The 27994-nt window shown below is 44.7% G+C and overlaps 1 protein-coding gene across 2 annotated transcripts in view; it reads right to left on the bottom strand.

The window, feature by feature from the left end:
• The window catches only part of LOC147747116 (vitamin D3 hydroxylase-associated protein-like), a 413994-nt gene extending 391826 nt beyond the window's left edge, over positions 1–22168 (bottom strand). Inside the window, exon 1 of one of the 2 annotated variants that reach the window (XM_086952365.1) lies at positions 21873–22168. In XM_086952365.1, coding sequence (XP_086808491.1) covers positions 21873–22082 — 210 coding nt within the window. In that variant the 5' untranslated portion in view covers positions 22083–22168. The remainder of the gene's footprint in view (positions 1–21872) is intronic. The other variant, XM_086952366.1, reaches the window with a different exon arrangement.
• Between the last annotated feature and the right edge of the window lie 5826 nt (positions 22169–27994).

The raw sequence follows: 27994 nt of genomic DNA on the forward strand, positions 1-27994 counted from the left end.
TTCTGGCCAGAGGAGCAGCGGTGATGCGGAGGCTGCAGAGTCTGGAAAGGCTCCGATGCGGTGAGTGGGAGGAGTGGGGGGGTCGACAGCAGAAACAGATGACACACAAACATCCCCCTCGTAAAGGGCTTAGATACAACACCTAATGAAAAGCTTGTGCCCTTGTAAGCGGTGGCGCTAGCTCTGTTCTTAGACTGTGATAGCTGCACCACTCTACACAATTTATACATGCACACACAAACACAAACTCACACTCACACGCGTGCACACACACACACACACACGTACACACACACACTCACGCACGCACACACACACACACACACATGTACACACACACACTCACACGCACTTGCTGAGCTCGACCGCGAAAGCCCAGGCTCCACAGCGAAAGCGAAACCGACACCACACACAGCAAGCAGCCAGCAGTGTGCTCCCGCAGGCAAAACGGACACTGGAAAAGCGCGCATCCTACTTGTGTCTACATTCCCAGAAACAGGCAGCAATAGTTGTCGAGCAGACAGCAAGCAATGCTTCGCATTACTTGCACGTCTAGGCTCGACCTAATAAAGAGATGAGATGCAGTGTGAAAAGGGTCAAACAACCAGCACAAAAAAATGACAGGCGGGTGAACTACGAAAAAGAGAAAAGAGAGAACATTTTAAGAAGATAAAAAGAAAAAAATCATGCATAGACAAAAATGGATATGCAGAGAAAGACAAGCAGAGAAACTGACGTGCAAAAAGAGAGAAAGGAGTTCTGACATTGACACAGAAATTTGCACGTGGAGAAATTGACAGAGCCCAATGAGCACAACAAAAAAACCAGTAAAAGGTCACATGGTCAAGTCGACGATCGCAACATCCTATGAAACACGTTTGCCTGTAACCGCTGCTTTATCCATGCCCCCCCTACGCCCCACTGTTTTTGTAAGGAGACGTGTTCACCGGAGGTGCCTTGCTAGTATGCATGAGGCAGGGCTGCTGATACGTGGCATTACCGTAGCGTTAATTACATGAGCTGCGCCACTTTGAGAGACCCCTCAAATGCTAATTTTTTCATACCATATTAAGCCTTGGGTGCCTTGGATGGCAGGGATGTATGAAAGAGTCAAACAAGGCATGAGGAGGCTTTGGCAACTTGGTTTGCTGTATGCTGACAAACGGGGGGCTTTTGCTCTCAAGAAATAGGCATTATTCCACTGAAAATAAATGGAAAGGTATTCTCAAACCCTTTGGCTTTGCTTTCAAGGAGCTTTCACTTCTGGAAGGGGAGGGGCAAGTGAGCGGCAAGGTGGATGCATACTAAAGACTTTCTGGGCATAGGCCTTCTGGGACTTGAATTTTATAAATCGCTGCTTGCTTTAATTTATTGACTTCCTGCTAATTTGTATCCCGCCAAGTACTTTTCATTTACAAGTAGAGGAAGCACAAAAGAAGCAGACAAAGTCCACATTAAAAGGATTGTTATTTCCAATTAGCCTGTTTGGCCATCTGCAGTATGTTGCGCCTGAGAAACCCACACAATATTTTTTTTTTTGCGCACTCTGAGGAATGGGAAACAAGCAACAACTGAGCAAGATGCCTCAAAAAATCTGGCAAAAAAGGAAGACAGAAAAGGTACTTGATATTTATAAAAGGCACTCAGTTGAAAAGGTCACATGTTACGCCTTGACAGAAAACGCTATTTAGGTTTAAAAGAGTAAACAGAGTTTCATGGAATTAGATTGGGTGACATTTGAAAGTGGTGGGGCGCAAAGTGATTTGCATACTGCACTGTAGCGAGCGAGCGCTGCGAGCGAGCCTGAACCGTATTAAGGGGGGTTTTTGGGGGGTTATCCCCCAAAGAATATTTTGAAAAAAAAGAAGAAAAATCGTGCATTTTCAAGCAAATTTGAGAAAGCAGGAAGGTTAATAAAGCAATTGTGAAAGTGCAGTTATTACATTAATAGATGGCATAACATAGGTAGCTGCTTATTCAGTATAACCACAGAGCTTCATACATTCCGTCCTATTACGCTCAGGTGCTGAATTGACTATAAGACTTTCATGAAAATCTCAGCTCTAAGAGTAGTAGAAGTTGCACAGCAGTTGGGACACAGTCTTCACAAAGCATTGGGAACCACGCCTTAACTTTACCACTTTTCCGGGCAGTTATGCGCTATATAAGTGGAATTTTTCATTTCATTTCATTAGAACGCATGTGACTATCACGCATGTCTTTCCACACAGATGCCGATTATGTAACAGATGATGGATTTTTAGGCAAATGGAGCAAATCTATAAATATGCTAAAATTGCTGCGGCCGCACAGTCACATAATTCCAGTGGCCCTGGGCTGGCCATAGGAAATCTACCTAGTCCTGCACCAATACGAACAGTCCAGACTGCCACTGCCAGGCCACCACCAGAGTCAGGCACACAAATAAGTGTGGGTCCCCAAAAATAAGTGCTGCTGGTTCGCACATGCAACCACCAGCTCAAATTAAGCACTGATGTCCTGTCCACCCAATTTACATTGTGTTGATTTCTATGAACTCGAAATAGGGCGAATGTGACATCCACCGCTGCGTGGCGCAAGTCCCGCATTCACCAAGCCCTAAATGATGCCCGCAGTCACTGCCACAGTTTTAGGCTGACTTGTGCTGGTGTTACTCCATGCTGGAAATCTAGCAGCATTTTTGACACATCGAAAGTAAACATGAGAAGATAACACAACAGTTTACACACAGCAACACAACAATGCATTTAGAAGAACATAACAGGGCACAACAAATCAGAACACAGCTACCACAGTACAATAAAATAACATTGCAATAATGCAGCATAAACCACAGCAGCATAACATACAACAGAAAACATCACAAATATGCACAAATGTACACAAATGATCACCCCCAGAATAGTGTTTTAATAGTACAGTAGTAAAATGTTGGGAGCAAGCACCACCTTAACTTTCCACCAAGGACATGAAATGGCTCCAGTCAAAAATGTTTGTAACCAGGCCCTAACACTCAAAGGAATGTGGAACTCGCCCCCCATAAATCAATACGCTTTATTAACCTTTTGGCTTTCTCAAAATTGCTTGGAAATGCATAATTTGCCCACTCTTTTTTCTTTTTTCAAAACCTTTTCGGGGGAAGAACCCCATCATCCTCCCACGCCCCCTCCACCCTCCCTGGAACCTAACTTTTGACAGTCGGACTCGCTCGCCACCGGCAACAGTACTCATCACAAACCTTTACGCCTCGCCACTTTCAAATGTCACCAGCCGCCACTGGCCAAGTTGCAGAGTCAATCGCCAGGGCGTTATCAAAACAGCCAGGAGGTGGGACAAATATACACGATTAACCAAACATCATGTTTCTAATAGTGGAGTAGAAGTTACAAAGGTAAAGCATCCAGGTTGTAACCTTAGCCTGCAATTTAACTAATCTGTCTGACATAATCCTATAACAATTTGTAAAACACAGAGATAAAGCATTTGTCTGGAAACAGAATGGAGGTTCCATGGTAGGCCACAGAAGAACATTCCACCTTGTTACTAAATGCAACACTGCTCATTACTCGCACAAAGCATTGACAAGCCTACATATCACACTTTCCCTCAAAGTCTAACCCACAAAACCAGCCTGTCACTAAGGCTGTTCCATCCCCCAAAACATTTCCCCTAGGTTTAACCTTAATGAAGCACATTATTCATGAATGCTCCGCCACAAACTTCTCTTTCAGAAGTTGACATAGTAAATGCCCCTAGCTGTACCCTAACAGTCCATTAAAACTGCACAATCAAGTTCTGACAATGCTAGAAACATAGGCGTCAGCACATTTTGGCTGAACCTAGAGAGTCATTTGTTTATTTGGTGGGGAAACGTTAAAAGATTGCTGTAGCGGGATGGCGGCAGGCATGTGAAGTGCTGAAAGCAGAAGGTCAGACCGACCCAGGCACTGAAAGGACAGCCTGGCACAGCAAAATAATCAAGTGCCATGAGGAAAGAATCACCCAGCACAAGGAAAAACATCATGGCCAAAATTAGCCGAGCCGCTCCTGGATAGTGTCTGATGAGCATGGGCACTGAACAGACCCATACAGATGTACCTAGATGCACTGGGATGAGCCACTCTGACACCAAGGAGGCCATTAAACTGAAGGAAAGGCACAGGGTGCATGGTGGAAGGGAGAACTGCCAGCTGGAGCCTAAATCTGCACCAGGGAAGAAGAGACTCAAATAGCGACAGATCCAAGCCTCGCTGGGACAAAGCCTCCATGCACACCAAAGAATATACACTCACACATGTGAAAGAATAAAGAGCACTCCAAACTGGGAAGCATGTGGACATACAGCTCACTGATGTAAAATGGGACAGGATTAAACACTTCCAGGGGAAAGTATCTAGAATGCAAAGTTTTCAAGCTTACTCAGTTCAACTATGTGCACCAAACAGATTTTATACCCATGATGTTACTTACATCCCTGTAAGTAACAGTTTTCCAATTGCTGCACCAGATGAGGAGAAGCACATTTTTAACCACATAATATTGGCTTGTGGCAAACTAGAAGGACACAGGAGACTGTTACTAAAGCATAAGTTGAGGTAGGCCTGATTTAACTTACTATATGATGTGTGTGGTTGGTGATATGCCCGGGCCCAAGAAAGCTAAAACAGAACACTACAGAACTCTAAAGAGGTCTGGATGGACACATTCTGAGCATTAGAAATTTGGAAAACTGCAACCGTGTGGATAGATTAAAAATAAGAAGGAAGTGAAAAAGAAGAGGACAAGCAGTAAAGGAACACAGAAAACAGATTGATGAACGTTAGTGAATAATGAAGGCCAGGATGGCGCAGTTCGGTTGTGCAATTGGTTTGTGGCGGAAATACGCCACTTCTTATGATGTTGTCTACAACAGGGGGTCACATGGGCAGGCATCGCACCAGTTTGCACGCCAATCAAATAATAAACAGAATAAGCTTGTCAAACAGTTAAACTATGGTGTGCAACCCACAGCATGACAAAGCCATGTAGAGCACGCATGGCCCAGCACCAGCACATTAGAATATCCAGTCAGTCCAAGCCCATGAATATAATTGGTCGCCATCTTTAATTTTTTATGTGGGAAGATCTGAGGTTGGGTAACACAGGGCCAATGAGACACAGGTCAATGGAGTGGAAGATCCAGAGGCCCAGACAGAGGGGCATTCGGACACAGAAACTGGGGCAGGGAGACAGTGCAGTGAGAGACAGACAACTGTATAGGGATAGACAGACACTAAGACAGAAAGACGCAGACAGCGGTTCACCTTGACAAAAAATGTTGTGTCAAGGACCGACACTACAGAGACACACAAGCATCAGGTTAGAAAGGCATGTACACCTACATGTGAACAAGTGAAGTGGGATACAGAAATAATGGCACAAGACCACTAACAGAATATACTGTAAAGAAGAAACAGACACTGCTGCAGGAAAACATGAACCATTCAGTAGGAAGACACAGTTGATGTGGCAGGGAGTCAGAGACTAGGTTACAGTAAGAGGCACAAGTGCCAGGATGACATGCATAAACTTGGACTTGGAGACATGAACTCTGTCACTGGGCAACAGGAAGGCATGTAAACTGAGATAAAGGGGCACAAAGATGGCACTGGGACAGAAAAACACAGACACTGGCACTGGAGAGGGAAACATGACCACAGCAGCGAGCCATGGGCACTCGGGTAGGAAGACATTACCCTGGGTTCTCCTCCCCTCCACCTATCTCCAGTATGTGCAGAACAATCTAATATGCGGAGACAGCTGAAACCACCTTGTTAACACTGGACATTTTTCTTCATAAATGGCATGTGGCACTGAGGTCACCTATATTGTTGCATTAAACTACAAACAGTGAAGCTCACCTGCGTGTTAAATGTATTTTTGAGGCGTCTGTAAGCTATAAACTGATTAATACCAGGAGAGGACTATCATATCAGGGGAATAGAGGGTGGACACTGAGCTATCAGTAGCTGTAAATAGTCCTCCTGGTGCCTTGCTGCTGTTCTTCTTAAGCCGCAAGCACTTGTTCGTTTGTTCCTATGTGAATGCTTCATGCAAAGCCAGTCTCTGGTGAGACTGGAGCAAAACGAGAGGGCAGCGATGACAGACCCTACTGCCATAAGGATGGCTTCAGTGAAATTGTCACAACCTGGAACAAGGGGCAGTCTAGCGTGGCACAGGGTGGGGAGCAGCAGTGCTCCAGAGTAATGGGAGAGAGGAACTGAGGGACAGACCCGGGGTTACACCGATGTGATGCAATCGCAAGCCAGGTGACTCTCAGCAGTGGGCATTCACAAAACAGAACAGAAAAAACTGACACTGTGAACCTGCACATTTTCACCCCACAATGCCATGTGGTCTTTTGGCTTCAGTTTTACAATGCGTCATCTTTCCTTCGATGAATGCTCTTTCCTCTCTTTTGTGTTGGGGTTCTTGCGATCTGGAGCATGCTTAGAAAGGTAGTGGTTTGCCATATCTATCTATCTATCTATACTAATATAATGAGGAGAGAGCCCAAACCTTTGAGGTGGGTAATCTCCGGAACCACAGCATCAATCACAACACCCAATACAGCGTTGGAAAGGGCAGTTGCAGCAGAAGAACATAGGCTATGCAGACGCCCACCATATACATTTCAAAGGTTAAAGAACCGTGCCAGCAAAGTAGTCCCTTGTGGGCGTGTCTGCGTTCTGCTGTGGGCGTGTGCTGGGGGCGTGACAAACGCTGGGGGCGTGTGGTATGTTCCACCCTTCATGCCATGTCTCATATCGTGTGCTAATCCCACCCTGCTCCCTTTAAATACCCCTGCACCCCATATTCATAGCCCACCCTTACTCCTTAAAATACCCCAACACCCTTAAACACTAACCCCTCTTAACCCTATAAATATACCCTGTACCCCAAAACCCAAACCTATCCCTAAACCCTAAAAACACCCCTGTACCCCAAAACCCAAACCTAGCCCTAAACCCTATAAATACCCCTGGACCTCAAAACCCAAACCTACCCCTGAACCCTAAAAATACCCCTGAACCCCAAAACCCAAACCTAGCCCTGAACCCTAAAAATACCACTGTATCCCCAAACCTAGACCTGAACCCTCAAAAACACCCCTGTACCCCAAAACCCAAACCTACCCCTGAACCATAAAAATACCCCTGTACCCCAAGACCCAAACCTAGCCCTGAACCCTAAAGATAATCCTGTACCCCCAAGCCTACCCCTGAACCCTAAAATACCCCTGTACCCCAAACCCAAACCTAGCCCTGAACCCTAAAAATACCCCTGTACCCCAAAACCCAAACCTAGCCCTAAACCCTTAAAATACCCCTGTACCCCCAAACCTTCCCCTGAACCCTAAAAATACCCCTATACCACAAAACCCAAACCTTGCCCTGAACCCTAAAAATACCCCTGTACCCCAAAACCCATACCTATCTCTAAACACTAGCACTACCCCTGTACCCCATAACCCAAAACTATAGCTGAACCCTTAAAATACCCAAACACCCCAAAACATATACCTCAGCACCCCATAACATATCCCCCTATACCCATACTTACCTTATCCAAACATTTAAAGAAAACATGCTTTTACCATTCATGCATTTACAACAAATTTCTTTGTAAATGTATGCATGGTAAAAGCATATAAAATGTAATGCCATGCGTTATAATGGCATTGCGGAGTCATGGTACGTTCGTAATGAAAGTATGCGGAGTGATGGTATGCGGAAAGAAAGGTACGGAATAATGGGTGTTTACCCTTCCCCGGTAAGTACATTGGTGGCACGGCGGCCCACATCTCCAGCAACATACTCATATTTTTTCACCACCCATTTAAAAAACGCACAGGTCTCTCTAATTGATGGCCAGCACCGACATACACTTTTAGACACACCTCCCGCCACAAGTTCTAGAATCGCGAACTTTAGAGCTGGGGAGCTACGCTCGAATCTCGGCATCAGCTCAACATCCTGTGATTCCAGGCAAATCGCTTTGTCTCCCTGTGCCTACCACAAATGAATGTGTTCTTCTGTAATGTAAATTGTGCTCATGCCATGTTGTCGAGGTCGCGCTATATAATATTGCAAGGAAAAATAAAGTAGGGAAACTCGAGTTCACACACTGCTGAACACGCACTCTTAAGTGCATCAGCAGTGCACAGTGAATAGGAGCGTTTCACAGGCCTGTCACAGATAAGAAATGCTATCAAAACGAAATCCTACAAAACAATATACTACTGGCCAGCAGCATTTCATACCCGGACAACGTCGGGACGGGCTGCTAGTAATTTATAAACTAGCAGCGCCCAAACGACAGGAGAATGGAGGGGCCGTTTAACCTCAGAGTGTGAGGGGATGGCTCACACCATGAAGCGGGAGGGGGAAAAGCAACAATAAAAATAATGGGAAGGCTGGGTATATGTGGACAATGTAAGTTGTCAGGAGGAGGAGCAGGAGGGGACGGTAGGGAAGATGCAATGAAATATAGGTACTGAAGCTGAACACACACACACAGTGCAACACAAGCAGGAAAAACATAAAAAAATAGCCCCCCAAATAACAGATAAATAACCAAAGCATAATGATACAGTACTTGGTCATATCTCCATGGGGTGAAAAAGTAAGACAGAAAGGAGGGACACATAGAAGGAATGATCACTAGCAAGCAAGGATATTTAAAGAGCACAGAAACAAATAACTGTAAAGCTTTGGGTGGATTGGAAGCCCACAAGGTATATAATAAAGTACATACAAGAGTGCTTGAATGCTCAACATAAAAAAGTCAGCTCACAAGCTGTTCTACCCGCAGCAAGCAGTTCGCAAAATCCAGAGGCTGAATGATGTTGATAAAAGGGGCAAAAACTACCATAATCATCTGGCAATGCTGAAGTCATCTTGAATGGGGTGGAGAGGGAGAATTGTTTTGCTGGGCAGAGAAGCCAACCCCTTCATTGCCTTTGCTCTACGAGCCAGCGTCCAAGGATGAGAATTGTAGATAAAATCCTGACTCAACACAGCTTTGGGGAGTAAAAATGTGCTGACATTGAATAAAATATCCCTTTTAAATCATCCAGCACATTTTTTTGATTGAAGAAGGGCACTATGGGAGATGTTGTTCATTGACATAGGGCATGTTTGAACTACGAGTGGGGGTGGTGGCTTGTAGCTAGATTGCTCACAGGTGTGTGACTTTTCTCTTTAAATAACGACAGGAGCATGAATGAAAAACTCCTAGTATTTTTGCCACGGACGAAGTGAAGTGAGGTCTTGCTGCTGGTCGCAGCTTTGAAAAGGTAAAACTCGAGAGAAGGGTAGTCCGGAGTTTAATGAGAATTGTTGAGCAGGGAGTGAGCTGAGATGCACTACACAGATTGAGCCATATGCCGATAGACATTTTTGGGAGAGAGCAGGTTTTGAACACTGAGGGAAAGGAAAGGGAAATGTAAACATGTAATGGTTTCAGTTTAGCACGGTAGAGGGGTAGTTTAAGTCATTAGTTTTAGTTACGAATAATGAGGAGTAGTCAGCTTAACTGTTTCTTTATTTCACTTTCAGTTAAACCCCTGACGAAGAATTTTACAATTCGAAATGCATTGGGAGCACTTTGATGTCATTTTAACGCTGTTGAAAAATGTTTGTCTTCACATGCCCTCGTAAAAGCCTAGAATGGCATGGTGTGGCACTTGAAAATGATGAATAAATATTTCAATGCACAAACATGATGTCTCCCCAGTGATGTGATTAAGGAGGATACATGAATTAAGATTTTGGATCAATGTTTACAACTAAGCTACAAAGAAGCGAATGTTAAGGAAAAGTTTTACTAAGGAATGATTTCCCCAACTGCAGTGCAACAGACGGGCGCAGGAGAGAAGTGCCCCATTTGATTCACCTCTGGATTGTAGCCATTCAGTCACCTTGCGGTTAAATTCATCCAAGATGTCTGCAGCTGTATATGAGTTTGTGATTCGATAGACGTGTAGTACACTGCTGTTGAAGAACAAGTAGAGAAACAGAATTGTGTATAGATTTGTGTTTGTTAACTAAAATGACTAGTCTGGTGGTCTCTGAAGAACCCCAAAAAAGGTGTGAACCATACAGGTACCTTATATTTCCTTATTGGAGATATGGGAGCCAATGATTCTAAAAGATTAGATTCTTGCACGACAGGAAACGCGATCTCCAGTTCTGCTCCAACTTAAGAAATAGCTACTATTGCTGGCCGCGGCTGCTGTCCACTTTGCTTTGTTTCCTGAAATGATTGGGTACTACTTTGCGAAAGGGGCAAATCAAATTCAGTCACTGTTTGTTGGCGTCACCATGATTGCAGTGTCTGCCTCACTGACAGACATGGTCTTTGACTTAAGTTAGAGTGGTGCTGTTGATACAGGAGTGCTGCTCTCAGGTTCCTCCCCGGGAGGCCAGTCTGGCAGGCACATGATTCCTGAAAAAAACTGGTGGAAAGCGGCTTCTTTTCACTGACCACTTTCTTGGGGTCAATTTTCATTTGGGCCATTCTTAAAGATCTCAATTAGCATTGGCACAAAGATGCATAAGCGGAAGAAATTGGAGGACTGACATTACAGTACAGGCCATCTGTTTTGCAGTACTGCAGGTGATGTCTATTCTTCTCTTGTGCACCTAAAAGCAAACAAGCAAGACAAGCATTGGCATAGCCAATAGGCCTCGCTTTTAGGACTTTATAAGTATTTAGTTAAGCAGCACAATGTTCCCATGGGGCACAGGGTCAAGACTGATTTGCATATGGCTGGGTTCAAACTGGAAAGGCATGGTGAGCAAAAAAAAAAACGATGGATTTAGGCCCCCAGTTTTTTCATCCCATTTAAAGCCCTGCTATCATACAGAACTTAAGAGACACTGGTTTCACCTGAGGAGCCTCATGGCAACCCCCGAACCTGGGTGTGTTTGTCTGACTTCTGAAGGTTCACAATCCAGTGTTGTGGAGGTAGACAACAACCCATTGCTAAAAGAGAGAAACACCACCTGCCACAGAGTAACTAACCAAGACGGACTTGAAACCTCGTATGTCCCAGTTACAATCAGCTAAACTTGACGAGGAAAAAAACTTGCCCAAATTCAAGGTATCAAAAGCATCTCTTCCTGTGAGTTCGAGGAAATGCCCCCTCACTCCATCCAAGTCGTGAGTCCCAGCTTCACAATGGCACACATAGTGGCCTTGTACAAGAACCAGTTGACGGGATATGCCTGGCAGCACAATGGAGCATTTCTCAAAAGATGGTTTCAGGGAAGACTTCACCAAGAATAGATGGCAGCCCGCCCTGAATGTCCTTTTCAGAAATGTATCCAAATAAACGTTTTCATTTTGTATCAAATCTTCCAATAACCTGCAACCATTCCTCAGAAAAGGGAAGCCGCAAGGGACTCTCCAAATAAAGACATTTAAATGCCCAGCTCTTATCGCAATTGTGACTGGATGTCGGTTCCCGCTGTGCTGCCACCCTCCCGGGGACTTTGGATTTTTTATCTAACTCAAGATTCATTCAAATCTCCTCCAACAAAGTCCAAAGAAATGCCCAGAGGTGAGACGTGCTAACATGGCCTGTCACAGTTCGCCGGAGAGGGCAGTGGCTCCAAGGAATTAAGCAAAACAAATATTAGCCAGCCAATAGTAGGCATCAGAGCCAGTGCGGCGGTTGGAGAGAGGGTTCCCGAGGATAGATCGAGGCAGCGAGCAGAAAGACAGTGAGACTCAAAATAAGTTAAAACTCGTACAAAGAGGCAGACCAGTGTAAAATTACTGAAAGCCACTACAAAAGTCAGCAACAGCAAGTAAGAAAACAAGCGCTCGCGTGCCAGAAGGGGGAGGCGCGATTCACTTGAGGGAGCAATAATTGCTACCATATGGTGGCACTTGCTCCCGCAAGTGAATCGCCAGACGTGCACGCGTTGCCATTGAAGGCACTGGAAAGCGTGCACGTATTTGGCTGAAAAGCCTTGAATCAGTAAAGACAAAGGAAATATTAGTGTGGTTGGTTGCTTAGGTAATAATAAACCAACCACTTTAAAGTCAAAACACATCACTATACGATAAAAAGTCATTTCTAATCAGGATAACTCAACACACAGATATAGCTCTCTGCTTTATGACCATCTATTCTAAAGGAGACACCTGTGGCACTCAGGGTAATGCAAGGGTAAATGAAAAAATAATCTTTAAAGAAATGGTTAGTGTGCACATAAGGCAGGTAATGTGTTACTGGGGACAGGAATAATCATTAAAAAAATTAATGCTGCTAATGTGTCTGCAGTACACCGCAGCCAGGGTTTCAAGAAGGAAATGGAATTATATCTAAAAAAAACTGAATTCTGTTGCGTGGCTGTGCGCTTATTATGGATGGATCCAGGCAAAATGAAAAATACATAAACTAAAACATTTAAAACAATTAAAATAAAAAATGTAAATAAAAAACAGAAATGTACATACAAACATTTAAAATGAAAAACGAAAAATTTGAATAAACTTTTTTACAAAATTAAAATATAAAAAACTATCAATAATTGCAAAAATTTTGTATAAGAGGATGAGAACAAACCTATTGTGAGGCAAAGATGTGAAAAAATAAAAAATGGTAATGCATGTAATATATATGCCCAAATCATCAAAATCATTATTATTATTATTATTATTATTAATCGGGTTTTGTAGAGCGCAAACAACCCGGAGGCCTCGTAGCGCTAAGTACCGTCATACTAAAGGGAAAAAAGTTAAATAAACAGGTAAGTTTTCAGATCCTTCCGAAATTTTAAAAGGCTAGGTTCGCTGCGAAGGGAGGTGGGCAGAGAGTTCCATTCTTTCGCGGCATTCCAGGAGAAGGAACGTCCGCCCCATCTGGTCCGTCTGATTTTGTTGACAGTAGCCAGGAAGGCAGTGCTGGATCTTAGGGGTCTGTGAGGAAGATAGGGTTTTGCCAGGGAACAGATCATAGTGGGGGCATTCTTCCACATGGCTTTGTGCATAAAACAGAGAGATTTAAACAGCACTCTGGCCTTGACAGGAAGCCAGTGCAGTTTCCTCAGGGCAATGGTGGCTGATTCTCGTTTGTTAAGGCCTAACAGGAGGCGAGCTGCGGCGTTTTGGGTCACCTGTAGCTTTTTGATTGTAAATGCGGGGGCTCCTAAGTATAAAGAGTTCCCGTAATCCAGGTGGGACAAAATAATGGCTTGAACCATTATTCTGCGAGCTTCAAAAGGGAGAAGAGGCAGCACTTTTCTCAGCATACGCATTAGCCCAAAGCATGTGGCAGAGAGAGTAGTAGCTTGCTGCATGAAGCTGAGGTTGGAGTCCAACCAAATGCCTAAGCTCTTTATATGGCACTTTGGTTGAGGCGTGGGGCCCATACACGGTGGCCAGTCTAACAAAGGACTGGGAATGGTTGAATTGCCTAACACCATGAGCTCAGTTTTCTCGCCATTTAATTTTAAATGCGAGGTAGCCATCCACTGAGCCACCGCTACCAGACAGTTACTTAGATTGGAAGGGGAAGAGTCTGCCTGATTCATAGATACGACTAATTGCGTATCGTCGGCGTAGGTTATTATATCAAGGCCGAAAGAGTGCCCTATATAAGCTAACGGCTGCATATAAATATTAATAAGAGTAGGGCTCAATGAAGAGCCCTGAGGTACACCTTGATCCAAGGGCCAGACTTTTGAGTAGGTAGTACCCTCAACTACCCTAAAAGAGCGATTCTCCAGGAATGACTGGAACCAATGCATGGCCTTCCCAGAGATTCCCATCTGGTTGAGGCGGTGAAGGAGAATGCTGGTGTTAACGGTATCAAAGGCGGCACTAAGGTCGAGCAACATGATTGCTGTAGTGCCGCCTTGATCCATTTGCTTCCTGGCCAGCTCAGTTACCGCCAGGAGGGCCGCCTCAGTTCCCAATTTTGGACGAAAACCAGCTTGGGAGTCATGGAGGAGATGATTGTTCTCTAAAGATTGAGTGATAGACGAGTTGACGTGTTTTTCTAGGAGTTTGCTGATCCACGGAAGGAGGGAAATAGGCCGGTAATTGGCCATATTATCCGGGTCCAGAGTGGGTTTCTTCAGCAAAGCCTTAACCTGTGCACATTTCCACGCGGTGGGTACTGAGCCTGTGGAAATAGAAGTGTTTAATATGTTGAGAATAACAGGTTTGACAGTGTTCTCAATTTTTACTATCTGACAGGGAGGAGCAGGGTCTGTGGGAGATCCTGATTTTATTTTCGTCATGATAGCCGCCAGTGAGTTCTCATCCAGCAATGGAAACTCATCTAATTTTGGAGTCATGACGTTAGGTGAGCTGGTTCCCATATCCTGGGATAGATTAGGTGATTTAAAAGCAGAGGCAAATTTTTTGTATTTTGCTATGAAAGTACTCAGCTTGACTCTCACAGCGAGCCTGAGCTTTACTCGGGTCAGCAGGAACCAGGGGGATATCAATCAGGAATTTTGCTATCTGAAAGATTTCTCTAGAAGAGTTGGAGGCAGTTAAAAAAATTTCCTCGAAGTATAAAGTTTTAGTTCGTCTGATTTCTAATTTATATTTTTTGATGGCTTCAAGATGTGTAGTTTTATCTATCTTACTACGAGAAATCCTCCAATTTCTTTCAAATCTTCTGCACGCCCTTTTTAGTTCTTTAAGTTGAGGAGTGTACCAGGGTGAGTCCTTGGATTTAGTTTTTTCTTTAAGGGCCTTAATAGGTGCAATAGAGTCCAAGGCTGTACACAGCCATTTGATGTAATTCTCGTATTGCAATGCTGGGTCTGTCGCCCTTTGGGGGGGGCAGCCGAAAGCAAATTAGCCCATTGGTCTGGGGAGACTTTGGACCAGTCTCTTCCAAATAGGGTAGTGAGAGGAAGGGGCTGTAGTGGCATAGCTGGAGTCCACTGAATGGGTATTAAATAGTGGTCTGTCCAGGTAAGAGGTAATGGGGTCCCTACTTCCAGTCTATTGTCATTACTGAAAACACCATCAAGAAGATGGCCCTTTTCATGCGTAGGCTCAAAGCCTTTCTGTATGATCTGGAGAGCTGCCATACTATCCAAAAATGCCCTAGCCATGGAGTTGTTAGGGTCATCTAAGTGGATATTTATATCTCCTAGTATAGAGAAATAGGATCTACTAACCACCAAGTTAGCTATTTTAGACTGGAGTGATTCAATGAAATCTCCTATTTGATTGGGGGGGGCGGTAGATAAGTACACCAGAAAATGAGTCTGTAGGTAAATAGCATACTCTCACAGTTAGAGATACCAGCCGATGAGGTTCTACAGAGGTAATGATTTTTAAGAAGGATGCCTAGGCCGCCTCCTCTACCTTCTAATCTATCTAATCTCTGCAAAGTGTATCCCATTTGCAGAATGGAGGTGATATCCGAGTCAGAGGCGTCTTTTAACCACGTCTCCGTCAAGAATATCACATCTGGCTCGTTTTCCTCCAGCAAGAGAGACATTTGCGTGGCATGTTTGGTCAATGACCGGCAATTTAAAAGAAACATTTTGTAGGTTTTGCCAGAGGGAGACTTATCTTGATGGCTGGTCAGTGAGAAAGTACAGTGAGAGCAGATCCCAGAGGGAGAGTCAGGGAGGATGGAGTGCCGACAGGTGTGAAGAATCGGAGGCATTAGGTTTTTTAGTGTGGTGGAGTCATACCTCATCGATCTGCTACAATCTGGTCCGCCTTGCACAGGGGATACGGCCCCTGGTCCCGTCCGGTCGCGGACGGGCGCAGACGGGCTAGCCTTTGGCGCGCCTTCGGCGCGCCGCCGGCGCGCCCGCTGCGCGGACGGGGGACTTTGATGTTTATATCCACTGTAGGGGGCGTGAGGAGGGTGGGATCGTCGATCATCTAGACCGCGATCCTACCCCTACCCAAGATGGTGCCCAAAATGAGTTCAGCGCCGAGCGCCCGAACTAGCGACGCTTCTCAGCTGAGGAGGGGGTAAGAGGCCGCCCTGGGCAACGTAGTTCTTGCACCAAAGGTAGGGCCAACAGGATGTTTAAAATCGATCCAGTAAAATATTTACAGCTTTTAAAATGTACAGCTTTTAAATTCAGTAATTCCTGTTCGCGTTTAGCAAGTCCAGAAAGGAGCAAGAGTGCTCAAGGGCCCCCGGCTTCCGCCTCAGGGGTGAAAAGGAGTATGACAAATACCTCGATTAAGTGAAGAGGGACTTCTTTTGTATCCTGGGAGGGCGGGATCGTCGATCATCTAGACCGCGATCCTACCCCTACCCAAGATGGCGCCCAAAATGAGTTCAGCGCCGAGCGCCCGAACTAGCGACGCTTGTCAGCTGATCATATTCTTTCTATAAGTACAGTGCAATTATCCTCAAGCATATTATTTAACTGATATAACATCCATCCATGGAAGCCTATGACAAAGGCACACTGGCTGAATGAACAAAATGGCCACCAGTCACATGGTCAAACAACAATAGCTAGCAAGGAGACATGGGGAGCAAAGAACACTTGCAATCCTATGGGAAAGGCACACTGGCTGGATGCACAAAATGACTGCCAGCCTCATGGTCAAACAGCAACAGCGAGCAAGGAGGAATGGGGAGCAAAGAGAACACACTCAGGCTTATGGACAAAATGAAATGTAAATTAACTGAGCTATAAAAAATTTACAACAGCATGCATCCTCCCAAGGCATCAAATATTACCGCACTGACACACTTTTTGTACACAAAAAAAATGTGAAATACAAAAAAAGACAATATTTTTTATTTAATCCAATGTACAGACCCAGGGCCAGAGATGCTGCCAATATCCCTAAATGATGCTTTACAGCAACATATACCATAGAAACTGTTGTTTTTAGGCACTCATGACTAGTATTGGCTTGAGCCTACCAACTGGATGGCCCGTTGGCAGACTAGTAAAATAAAAAAATATAATACATTTAATAAAAGTACTGAACTGTGCAACACTGTTCCTTTAAAAAAAGAACAGAAAACAACTGCAAAAATATAACTAGGCACCTACTAAAACTGCAGGCCACCCACCACAATAAATTGGAACAATGTAATAAAAAGTACAAATAAATACTGGTACATTCCCTCTATCAAACAAACAACACCCATATACAAGAGTTTTAAAATTTGTTTGTGGAATCTCAAATGCAAAGTTCTTAAATCCAATGGCATATATACAGCAGGCAAAGAGAGTGTTCCTTCCAGCTCCACATCCAAATGAAAAGTGACTAGGAGATGGAGAAAGCACTGGGAGGAGCCTGCGGGACAGGAACAGGAAGTTGGAGAATCTGGGGCACTGCATTACTGTTAGGAAAAAAAAGTTTTGAAAAAAGCTTCTCGCACTAAAAAACAACTTGAATGGCCTGTTGGAAAATAAATTCCACTTGAAAACCTCTTTTTCAGTAGATTTAGTTGCTTTGAAAGAGGTGCATGCCCAATCCCGAGCAGCACTATATTGGCATCGTCATGGCCAGAAGCCATATGAGCAGGTGCAAAATCTTGTGCTCACTCTCATCTTGAGAATATTGTGCCACTAGTGAGGAGGCACCAAAAGCAAATCTCGAGTGCCCAAACGGAAACAGAAACTTCGCTTCGCGCCAGAAGGCGGAATCTAGAACTCCATCGGGGAGCGTAGAGTGCCTGAATTCCAAAAACTCAATGAGCTGAGGTTTTGGCCTAAATGTTAAGAGTATTTTCAAACCAAATGCACCAGTCATTAATGTAATGAACAATACATAATGGTCAACATTTTTTACATGCAATGTTACAGAGTTTTATGCAGTGCAGGTTGTCCAAAGGTTTCTTGGCGCTTAGCGGTGATAGCCTGAACCAACATAAATACACAAATACCTAGGCAAACAGGTGGCCTTTTAGTAGCTACCTTAATTTCAGATAGTTCGATCTCTGTTTCAAGGACAGGGGGAGAGAGTTCCAAAGTTTGGAAGCCAAGTAGTATAAATGCCTGCCCCCTATTCTCACTTTCTTGAAGAGGATCATAAAGGATGGGTGGGAGTATAGTGAGAAAGTCTTTCATTAATAAATTGAGGTGCTCGGTTATTACATGAATTAAAATCCTTGCCGAGTGCCTTAAACTGTACTAGTTGAGGCCCCAGTGAGTACATTTTACACTATATTGTCATAGAGGGGTTTTGCTTACCTTCACAAACCACTCTGACTCTGCCTTGTGGTTTATGTAATGACACCAAAGCTCCTTAAGTGCAATACACTGCAACATATTACACATGAACTTGTTACATATTCCCTACCTGTACGTACTTATTTACATGCAAATGGAAACTTCATAAAGAGCTATGCAAAAGTTGCAATGCAGCAGATAAAAAGACCAGTGGTGGCCGACACACATAATGAGTGGTGGGCGGGTAGAGGGTGTGCAGGGAGCACAATCAACAAACAAATGGTGGGGAATTAATAGTTAAAATAAAATATTTAAAGCCTTACCTGGTGTTCCTCACTCTTCCCTCCTTCCAGTTCCTGGTCCCAGCAGTCCCTGGACAGCATCACAAACTCTTATCTAATCCCTTCACTGCTCTCAAGCATGAGAGCAGCAGAGGATTGTTCTGAGCGGACTGGATTAATGCTCGATCAGACACAGGGAGTCTGTGCCGTTTCTCCAACCTGGCTATGCAATCAATACAGCTGGGTTGGAGAAACCTAAGTGTGCATGTCAGTTTGGCCGGCCTAAGACTGCTGACCAAACTGACATGCACACTAAAAAGTGCACCTACCACTACTCCTCTCTCCTCCGAAGGCCTGGCAACACCACTCCCTGCACACGCTGGCTCAGCCAGCAGCTAAAAAATAAAATGATAATAAAATACTGTTTTCTTTCTCAGCTGCGGGCTCTGGGCCTTTGGGGCGATGCTCCTCCGCCATTGAGGAGGAGCCGCTACTGAAAACGTCACAAAATAGGCACTACGGACCAGACTCTGAAACTACATGTTGAAAACCCATTTTAGGTCTTGCGACCTGCGTTGCACTGTGCAGCAGTGTCGCGCAGGTGAGAGTCCTTTTGTTCCGGGTTCAGAAATGAACCCTGCAATTGAACACGCTTGAGTGTGTGTTTTTCCGATTGTCTTCTCTGATTGGGCTTGGAGTGCGTTTTTTTTGTAACAGAACAGGCAATAGGCCATAGGCGGGCGCGTTGCTCCACCCATGGCCTATTGGTGTCTGTTACGCCCACCAAAGCCCATGTGTCTTCAATTATCGTGCCCAGACACGGGCGCTATAATTGAAGACATATGGCTCGCAGTGGCGCGGGCGGGCGTTTTTTTTTTTGCGCCGCTTGTTTATTTAACTTTTTTCTCCACAGGGAAAATGTGTACCCATTGAGAAACCACTTCCACTAAACACTCATGGAATATGGAGACATTCCATTTTGTTTATGATTATGGAAAGGCACTTACTCCTGCCTTTTACGGGAGATGTTTAATATATGCGTTTCCATATTTGTCAATATCCACAAACTTCAGAGTTTTCAAATGATTCCTACATTTACACTCTTCTGCTGTAAGCCGTCCTTCCCGCCTCTAACTGTAAACCTAATACTAAGGAGCATCTGATGCATCGGCATACTGTCCACAGGAGTAAGTTACTCTGGTGTAGGTGTTTACATATCCTGGTGCTTTGAATCAGATTTGAAGGGTGTATGCCCACAAATCACGTTTGTAGGCACTGTATATAGGCCCTGAACATTTTAAAAAAACAGACACATGGAAAGATGTCTTCTGTGACACTAATCTACTCATTTTACGTTGTTGGTTAAATCCGGGTTCAAAGGGCAAGCAGCATTTGTATCTAATAGTGCTCGAGGCTCAGGCGGCAACACACGAAGGTCACAGATATTACACATGGACTCATGGAGTTCATGTTAGTTTACAGGGGGATTCCTCAATCTAAAAACAACTGTTTACATGTATATATTTACAGGGCTCGAGTCGTGGTACCACACGGGTGGGCGGCTTCCCCCCACTTATTTTACCGGTAGCTCGATAACTGGAGCAAATGGAGCCACACATTCACTCTTTGGCCTCTCTGGGGCGAGATCGAAACCCATTCAGAAAGCTACTCATGCACTGGCTTCTCTGATGCAATCACATCTAAGGGGTGAGCGAGGGGAGGCAATGAGTCTAATGGTGCAAGCCACCTTTCGTGAAGTCACTCACTTCCTGTTGTGAAGTTTGCAACCCCTACTTCTTTTTTTAGGACTTGTGCCCTGTATATTTATAAATAACCCTTATGTTATAGTTATTGGTGTTCTCATAATATTCTTGTATAAAATGCCACAGACGCTGTTGTTCAATTGTACAGTGAACTAATACCCTTTGGTGAAACGCGCTTGATAAAAATGCAAAATAAATACAATGTTCGTGCATTTAACAGGATAATTTCCCAGTATTCTCCATGTGCGTCCGTGCCAGGCGGTGCATGTGCGTGTCTGCATGTGTTCGGTGTGTTAACAGTGCACAGCGTGTAAACACGCCTTGTCCGTGTTGCTAGGCACTCAGACGTGTCTTCTAACAATGTTCACCTAGCCGCCATCTCCTTTTCATAACCAGATTTGAACTTCTGACCTCCCGCCAAAGGATGTCTCATGTAAAACGAGAACCTCCGGTGAATGTTAACTGGTGACCACCCACCGGAACGCTGCAATAAATGTTCTAATACATTCAGTGGGCACGATTAAAGGGGCATAAACCTTATTGGGGGCGCAACCATTCCTTAAGTCAATCACCCATAAAACGCTGCAATCTGGAGCTGTGAAGAGCGAGGGGAGAGATTTATTCAGCATTAGAACCACAGGGCGGGCTTCCCAGGCGGACCCGCTTTAGTCTGAGCATAGAGGCGCACGTCACTAATAACAACAGACACCCCCAGAGGCGCAGCACTCATCAGTGCAGCAGGAGCAGTGCACCAGGACCCGCGGGTCCGAGGGGTCTACTGCACATCGACGATGGCTGTTTTAATCCCCACCGGGTGAGGTGTGGGGGGGCTTCGACTTTTACGTAGTTAGTGTTATATGGATCATGGCATCTTTGCTCGGCCAATGGACACCCAGCCTGCAGGTCAGGGCTTTAATTGGGCCTGATCTTGCCAGTGCTCAGCTCCGGCAGTTCTAAAAAGCAGGTGCTGAGAAGGGTCCCTATCAGTATCAGGCTCCCCATTTTTTTCCTCGCCCTCAGGCTGAAAAAAAATCGTAACTCTGCAGCAGTTCCGCCTTTCAATGCCTGAGGTAACTTCGAAGATACTCTTTATAGTTCTTTCAGTTTCACCATTTAACAAGCATTTGCAATTAGGCAAGTTAAGATCTTGACATTGTAATAACAATACCTTTTATTTTTAATTTTAAAAACAAATGCTTGTTAATAATACATTTATCTCTCGTTTACCACGTTGACATATTTTGGTCTGAACTTAAAAGTTGGGCCACTCACAGGGGGTATTCGAATTCCAGGCTTGCAGCTCAACCCAGGCCCCCATGTTGTTTCTGAAATCGATTGCACTTTGCTTAAAGGAAACGAGGCGCAGTTCTGAGAAGTAAAGGAACCGCCCAAAGAACTCTCTTCCTCCCTCTGCTCCGGATCCTGAGCATGTTCGAATCTATTTTGGTCTCCGAGTCGTTTTTCTCGGCATTCTGGTTCTTGTAGACCCGTTAATCTAATTATGCACCCAGTACTACAAGCACCAGAATACAAAAAAACAGGACTGGATAAAATAACGAAGCGTGGAATTGGGCTATTTCAGAATTCTGCAGCCCTAATGGCACTTAAGAATTGCTCCGATGCCTTCATTGCCGTTTTGAAAATACCTCTTTTTTAAACCGCTGAACTGCCCTCTCCATCTCCCTAAGTCCCAGTTCGCTCCTTTTCTTCGCCTCCTCCGTCTCCCTGCGGATGTTTCTCTGCTTCAGCCATCTCAGGGCTACGAGGGACGCCCCCGAGCAGACGACCAGAGCCGAGAGAAAGGTGCGATCCGACGCAAACTCCGGCAGGAGCTCCCGGAGGGTTTCAGCCACCATGGTGAGGCTTGTCTCTGCCGCGCTGTCTGGATAAAGCAGTCAGTCAGGAATGCTGCTGCCCCGGAGTTAAATCACTTGACGTGTTGGATGGAATCCAGGACCACCTTACCCCCACCCCCGCCTCGTTAACTTTCCGTCCAGAGACTCACAAAACATGGACGAGATTTTCTATGAAGAGATACTGTTTCTAGCTCTTAGAAGGAGCAATGTTTTATTTTATTTAATAGAAAAATAGTATTTATTTGCTTTGATGAATAGTCAAAATATAGCCAATATAGCCAATAGTTTAAAAAGACACTACCCAGATGCAAACGTCTGTTATTTTGCAGTAATGTTTAGCTTTAGTATGGAAAGTGCTTTTAATGGGCAGGTGCTGACTGCTACTGAGTAGCTGCACTACTCAGAACGGCTGATGTACGTGACATCACAGAGCGTGACACAGCAAGTGAAATCACAGGAACTGACTCCACAAGCCCTGACCACGAGAAGTGACACCAGATCTTAAGCTGGAGCACATTCCAATATTTAACAAAGTAGATTTTGTGTCAGAGTTGTGCCAAATAAGTGACACAACTCCAGCGTAAAATCTGGGCCTAAATGTATGCATTTATTTTTTTAAACTCTGCACACACAAATTGGCAACGAGGAGAAACGTGGTAAATCTGTTCTGCTTAATTGGTTGCAATGTCTGAATTTTGAAATATCTTATGGGTTCAAGGCTTCAAGGATCTTTGTCAGCCCAGTAAACTTCTGGGAATAATAATAATGGCCAGATAACTCTTAATGCACTTGCTGGAGAGATCTGTGTTTTGTCTAGTCCTAGTTTTGAATTAAAGTAGCGTAGAGCGTTAGTATGTCTGCTGCAAAGCCCACCATGTGACTTACAGATGACAGAATTTATTTTTATGTAAATGGGTAAGTTACTGCTTTTAACAAAGAGGTCCTTTTGTTACTCGCAGATCATTAATTATAATCCTCTAATATGACAGTGGGCTATCACGGACATGTGACTCCTACACCTTGTAAACCTCACTGTCTTATACACCACATCTTGTACATTGATTTACACACTTACATGTTACATAAAGTGCTCTAACCCCCTGTATTAGTAGCTCTATGTTGGACTAGGACCATTTGTCAGGTTTGTCCCCAAACTTTTTGCTATTTCCTCCGCTTATTCCTGAACTGTTGTTGTTGGCTTTAGGACTCTAGGCACTTTACCACTGCTAATCAGTGCTTAAGTGCATTTGCTCTCTGTGTAAATTGTTATCAGGATTGATTATCAATAATTGGCATATGTGATTTATAGGTAAGTCCCTAGTACACTTAGCTGAACTACACGTTTTCCCGCTTAACTTGGCTATACACGAAAACGCCATTTTGAATGTCACGGCGGCCATCTTAGACTATAAGCGGCCTTGTGGCTAGCGTGCCCTTTAGTCCGTTGTCCGTACCACTGACCACTTGAGTTTGCCCAGCAACAGGCTATTTTTAGCACTGGTCAAGCCTGTACATGCGCAGTCCCCACTGACCAGTCATCCCTCAGGAATGTGCCGCCAAACTGACCAGCGGAGTTGTAACCCCTCCAATGAGCTGGCTGTGTTCCAAAAATGACCATATATGTACATAATGCCCTGTAACTTTGTGCCGCCTATCTTTTTATTACCTGCAAATTGTATAAAAGACCGAGTCACACCGATGTTCGGTGTGATACTTCTTGCATTACCGAAGGGTGCTGTAGGAATGTACCACCACCCCATGGGGTCTTAATAAACTTGTTCTTTGAATTTTTCAGTTTCCGTGCCAACAGTTCTTGAATGTAAGTGGGTTATCTACGGAACATGTAGGCCTTGGGAACCCAAATACTACAAATTGGCGACCACGAAGGGACTCATCGGCGACTCGGATGCCCGAAGGAGAGGTCGTGACGAAGGTTTGGAAACTCGCCATGGACGCGTACGCTGCCACCGAGTGACTCGAGTCTTGGCACCCGCGGTGTTTCTTCCTTTCCTTCTGATCTGACCTTCCAGGTGGCGCCGGTCTCCGACTGAGTTTTCGATCATCTGCGTTGCTGGGAAAGTGCCGTTTGGCTGATTCGATTACAAGACCTTGGTAGTTGGAATCTGGACATTTGAGATTTTGGGTAAGATTTGTGATCGGTAAGGTAGTCTGTGGACGCTTACTGAAGTCCTATGATTTGTGATCGGTAAGGTAGTCTTCGGACGCTTGCCGGAGTTCTATGATCTATGATTTTGATTTGAGTTAGCTAACGTTTGTGAATTTGTGACCTTTGAATCTATATGTGTAGTGCACTTCACATAGGCAGGCATGTAGAGATGTTTCTCTAATTTTGTTTTTTTCCCTTTGAGCGGCACGGTTGTGTGAAGTACTGTAAGTGCCATTTTATACGGTATCGCGCTTTCGTGATACTTTTTGAACATGCCTGTTTTAAGCACACTCCGAGGGATGTGCTGTCTTGGAAATGGTACCACAATTAGGTTAGCGGAAGCACAGCCGGCTCCCCCAGAAGGAACACCAAACCGTGATATGTACATTAAATTTGGCCTTCCCCCTATAATGTACAGTAAATTATGGCATAAGTATACAAAGTCAGATCCTGAATTGCAATGGCCTCTACATGGGTCGTTCGATTTACGTAAAGTACAGTTTGTGGAGCAATGTTTGTTTCAACGCAGGTCTAGACAAAACATGTTTGATTGTGTGCGAATGTGGGAGAAAGCGGTGCGCGAACGAATGAAACGTGAAGTTGCCTTGGCGGACAAAGAGCAGCGCAAGGCTGCTCGAGATCAGGCTTTACAGCTTGAGGAAAAGGAGGCTCAGGAGAAGAAAGAGAGGGAGGAACGGGAACGGAAATTGCAAACGACTGGTCAATTCCCTATTCGCCGACCGCTTTATCCGGTCCTTAATAATGAAATTGATGATTTTTCATTGCTAGATCGATCACCGCCTCCGTACGTTTCGCCTACGGCTCCAGCTGCAGATTCGGAGGATGAAGGACAGGAGAAGCCAGGAAAGAAGGGTTTATCTGGTCTCAGGTTTTCTGCGGAGAGATCTGCTCATTTACGTAGTTGGGCTCGTAAAGTGAATACGAATTTTGTTTCTCAGTCTGACGTTGTTGCGGAAAGGGGTAATTGGACGAATCAAGAATTATTGTATTTTCTGGCTAATTTGGCAGATGAAGTTGTTTCCGCATATCGTCAATTTTCAGATACGTTTGAACCTAAAGCTGTGTCAGTTCACCGTGAGAATCTGGATAAAGGTTTCTTTGATCTTGCAGATGTTGATGCCTTTTACAAGCAACTGATCCAGCTGCGAGATGAGACTACCAGATTGCGGGACGAGCGGAAAAAGGATAAGGAGTCCAGGCCGAAGTCTAATGGGCAGTCTAAGGAGTGTTCTCTCCAGGGTTCAGATAAGAGTTCTGCGTTGCATGTTATGCCTATGCGTGAAGCCGCACCCTTGTATGTTCCACCTAAAGGGGAAGGTACAGATGATGATAAATTATCAAAGGATGCCAAGGGATATTTTGTATATAATTGGGTATATACGCCTTGGAACAGAGCAGATGTTATGGCGTTGAAAAATTCTTTACCTGATCTTCGTAAAAATCCAGCGGCATTCTATGAAGGGGTTATTTCGTCTTGTGTGATGACTCTTGTTGACATAGATCTGTTTTTTGGGTTAATCCTTCCGCCTGATATGTGGAGACAGATTCGTAAAAATAATGATGAAACGATACTTGGGGGAACTTGGAAGGAAATAACGGAAGCCGATTTAGACAGGGAACCGGCATGTAAGCCTTGCCAGTTGATTTTGGACCTCCCGGCGGCTATTTTGAATAAATTAAAAACGCTTGTGCCTTCTAAAAAGATCGATTGGACTATGTTAGCTTCGTGCAAACAAAAGCCAGATGAAACGGTTTCAGATTTCTTTACGCGGTTCGAAGAGGCGTTTCATGATTACAGTGGTCAATCTTTGACGGAGGATACGGGTAGGCATTTGTTTGTAGATAAGTATGTAGCTAATCTCCTACCGGAGATTGCAAAGCGATTGAAAGCGAGTGAAAGTTCCTGGGCCACGGCGACCCCTGCGTCTTTGTTAACTATGGCTCAGTATTATGAGCGGCAGGAGTTGGAGGCTAAAGAAAGTATTGATAAAAAGGCGAAAGAATTGAAAACGAAGGTGATGTTGGCGCAGGTTCGGGGAACACAGGGTAGAGGGAGTGATAGAGGTAGACGAGGTGGAGGAAATACGTCGTACGGTCGTACGGATATAGCGGAGGATCAATGTGCATACTGTAAAGAGTTTGGGCATTGGGCTGATGATTGTCCGGTACTTCGTGAACAACGTAGTCAGCGTGGTCGTGGAGGTGGTAGGTCGAGAGGAAGTTATACGGGAGCAAGAGGTGGTGGAGGTGATCGTGGAAGGGCTGAGGAGAGGGGCCGTGGCCAGGATGAACGAAATACTTTTGATAGACGAAACCAATACCAGATATCGGAGGGTGAGAATGTGGAGCACCAGGATTATGTGCATGCATAGGACTGCGTAGGATGGGGTGCGGAAGCAATTGAAGTGCCGGGATCAGAAGGGTCCATATGTAACAGCGGGCATTTTGGGTTCTACTGATCAATTTCTAGTCGACACAGGAGCTACTCGTAGCGCTTTGTCAAAAAACTTGGTTCCGAGGGCTCCCCTGTCTGGCGAAATGATAACATGTGTAGGGTTCGATGGCACACCCTCCCCTAGCCCATTGTCAAAACCCCTTGCACTTTGTATTGACAAATTTTTTAGTTTTGGTCAATTTTTGTTATCGCCCCATACACCAGATAATATCCTGGGTATTGATTTGCTTAAATATTTTCGAGCAACGATACGGTGCGCTCCTGAGGGAGTGCGGGTCATCCTGAATGACAATTATCCTGACTCAGACAGATTTTGCACTATACTAGACATTCCAGCTTTGGCCTCTCTCCCACACACGTTATGGGCCACCTCGGATACGGATGTCGGAGAGATGCGTATTCCACCTATTCATATTACTGTTAAGGAGGGGGCCTCTCTGCCACGGGTACCACAGTATAAGATTTCGAGGGAAGGTGAAATTGCCCTGACACATATTGTCCAAGATTTGATAACTGCAGGAGTGGTGGAGGAGGTTCCTTATAATGTTTGTAATAGCCCTATTCTTCCGATCCTTAAGAGAGATACCTACGACAAAGTCTATTGGTTTATTATTGACTTGAGAGAGATTAACAAAATTGTCATTCCCCAATACCCGGTGGTGTCCGACATTACGACCTTGCTTACATTGGTGCCACCAACGGCCACGACCTTTAGTGTAATTGACTTGAAAAACGCGTTCTTTTCCATCCCTGTCCATCCTGATAGCAGATATTTGTTTGGCTTCACGTTAAATAATAAATCGTATAGATTTTGTCGTGTTCCTCAAGGTTACACTGAGAGCCCGAGTATCTACAGCCAGCCTCTGAAAAGACAGCTTGATTCCTTTGAGTTACAGTCTGGGGTTGTCCTTATCCAATACGTGGATGACCTTCTGCTTGCCGCAGATTCTTATGCACAATGTGAGGAGAGTACGATTGCGTTGCTTTCTTTTCTGGCACAGAATAATCACAAGGTTTCTAAGAAAAAGCTTCAATACTGTAGACCCAAGGTGACCTACCTCGGTCATCTTTTGTCTAAGGAGGGGCGTGCATTAACATCAGATCGAATTCAGGCGATTTTAGATACACCAGTCCCCCGCACACAGAGAGATGTACGCGCCTTCATAGGGTTAACATCCGTTTGTAGGCAGTGGATCATGGGGTTTTAGCACATTATAAAACCTTTGCTAGCGTTACTGTCCAAAGCTACACCAATGCCCCTTGAGTGGA

The sequence above is a fragment of the Lissotriton vulgaris genome, chromosome 1_1, assembly GCF_964263255.1.
Source record: "Lissotriton vulgaris chromosome 1_1, aLisVul1.2, whole genome shotgun sequence".
In the NCBI taxonomy this organism is placed as follows: Eukaryota; Metazoa; Chordata; class Amphibia; order Caudata; family Salamandridae; genus Lissotriton; species Lissotriton vulgaris.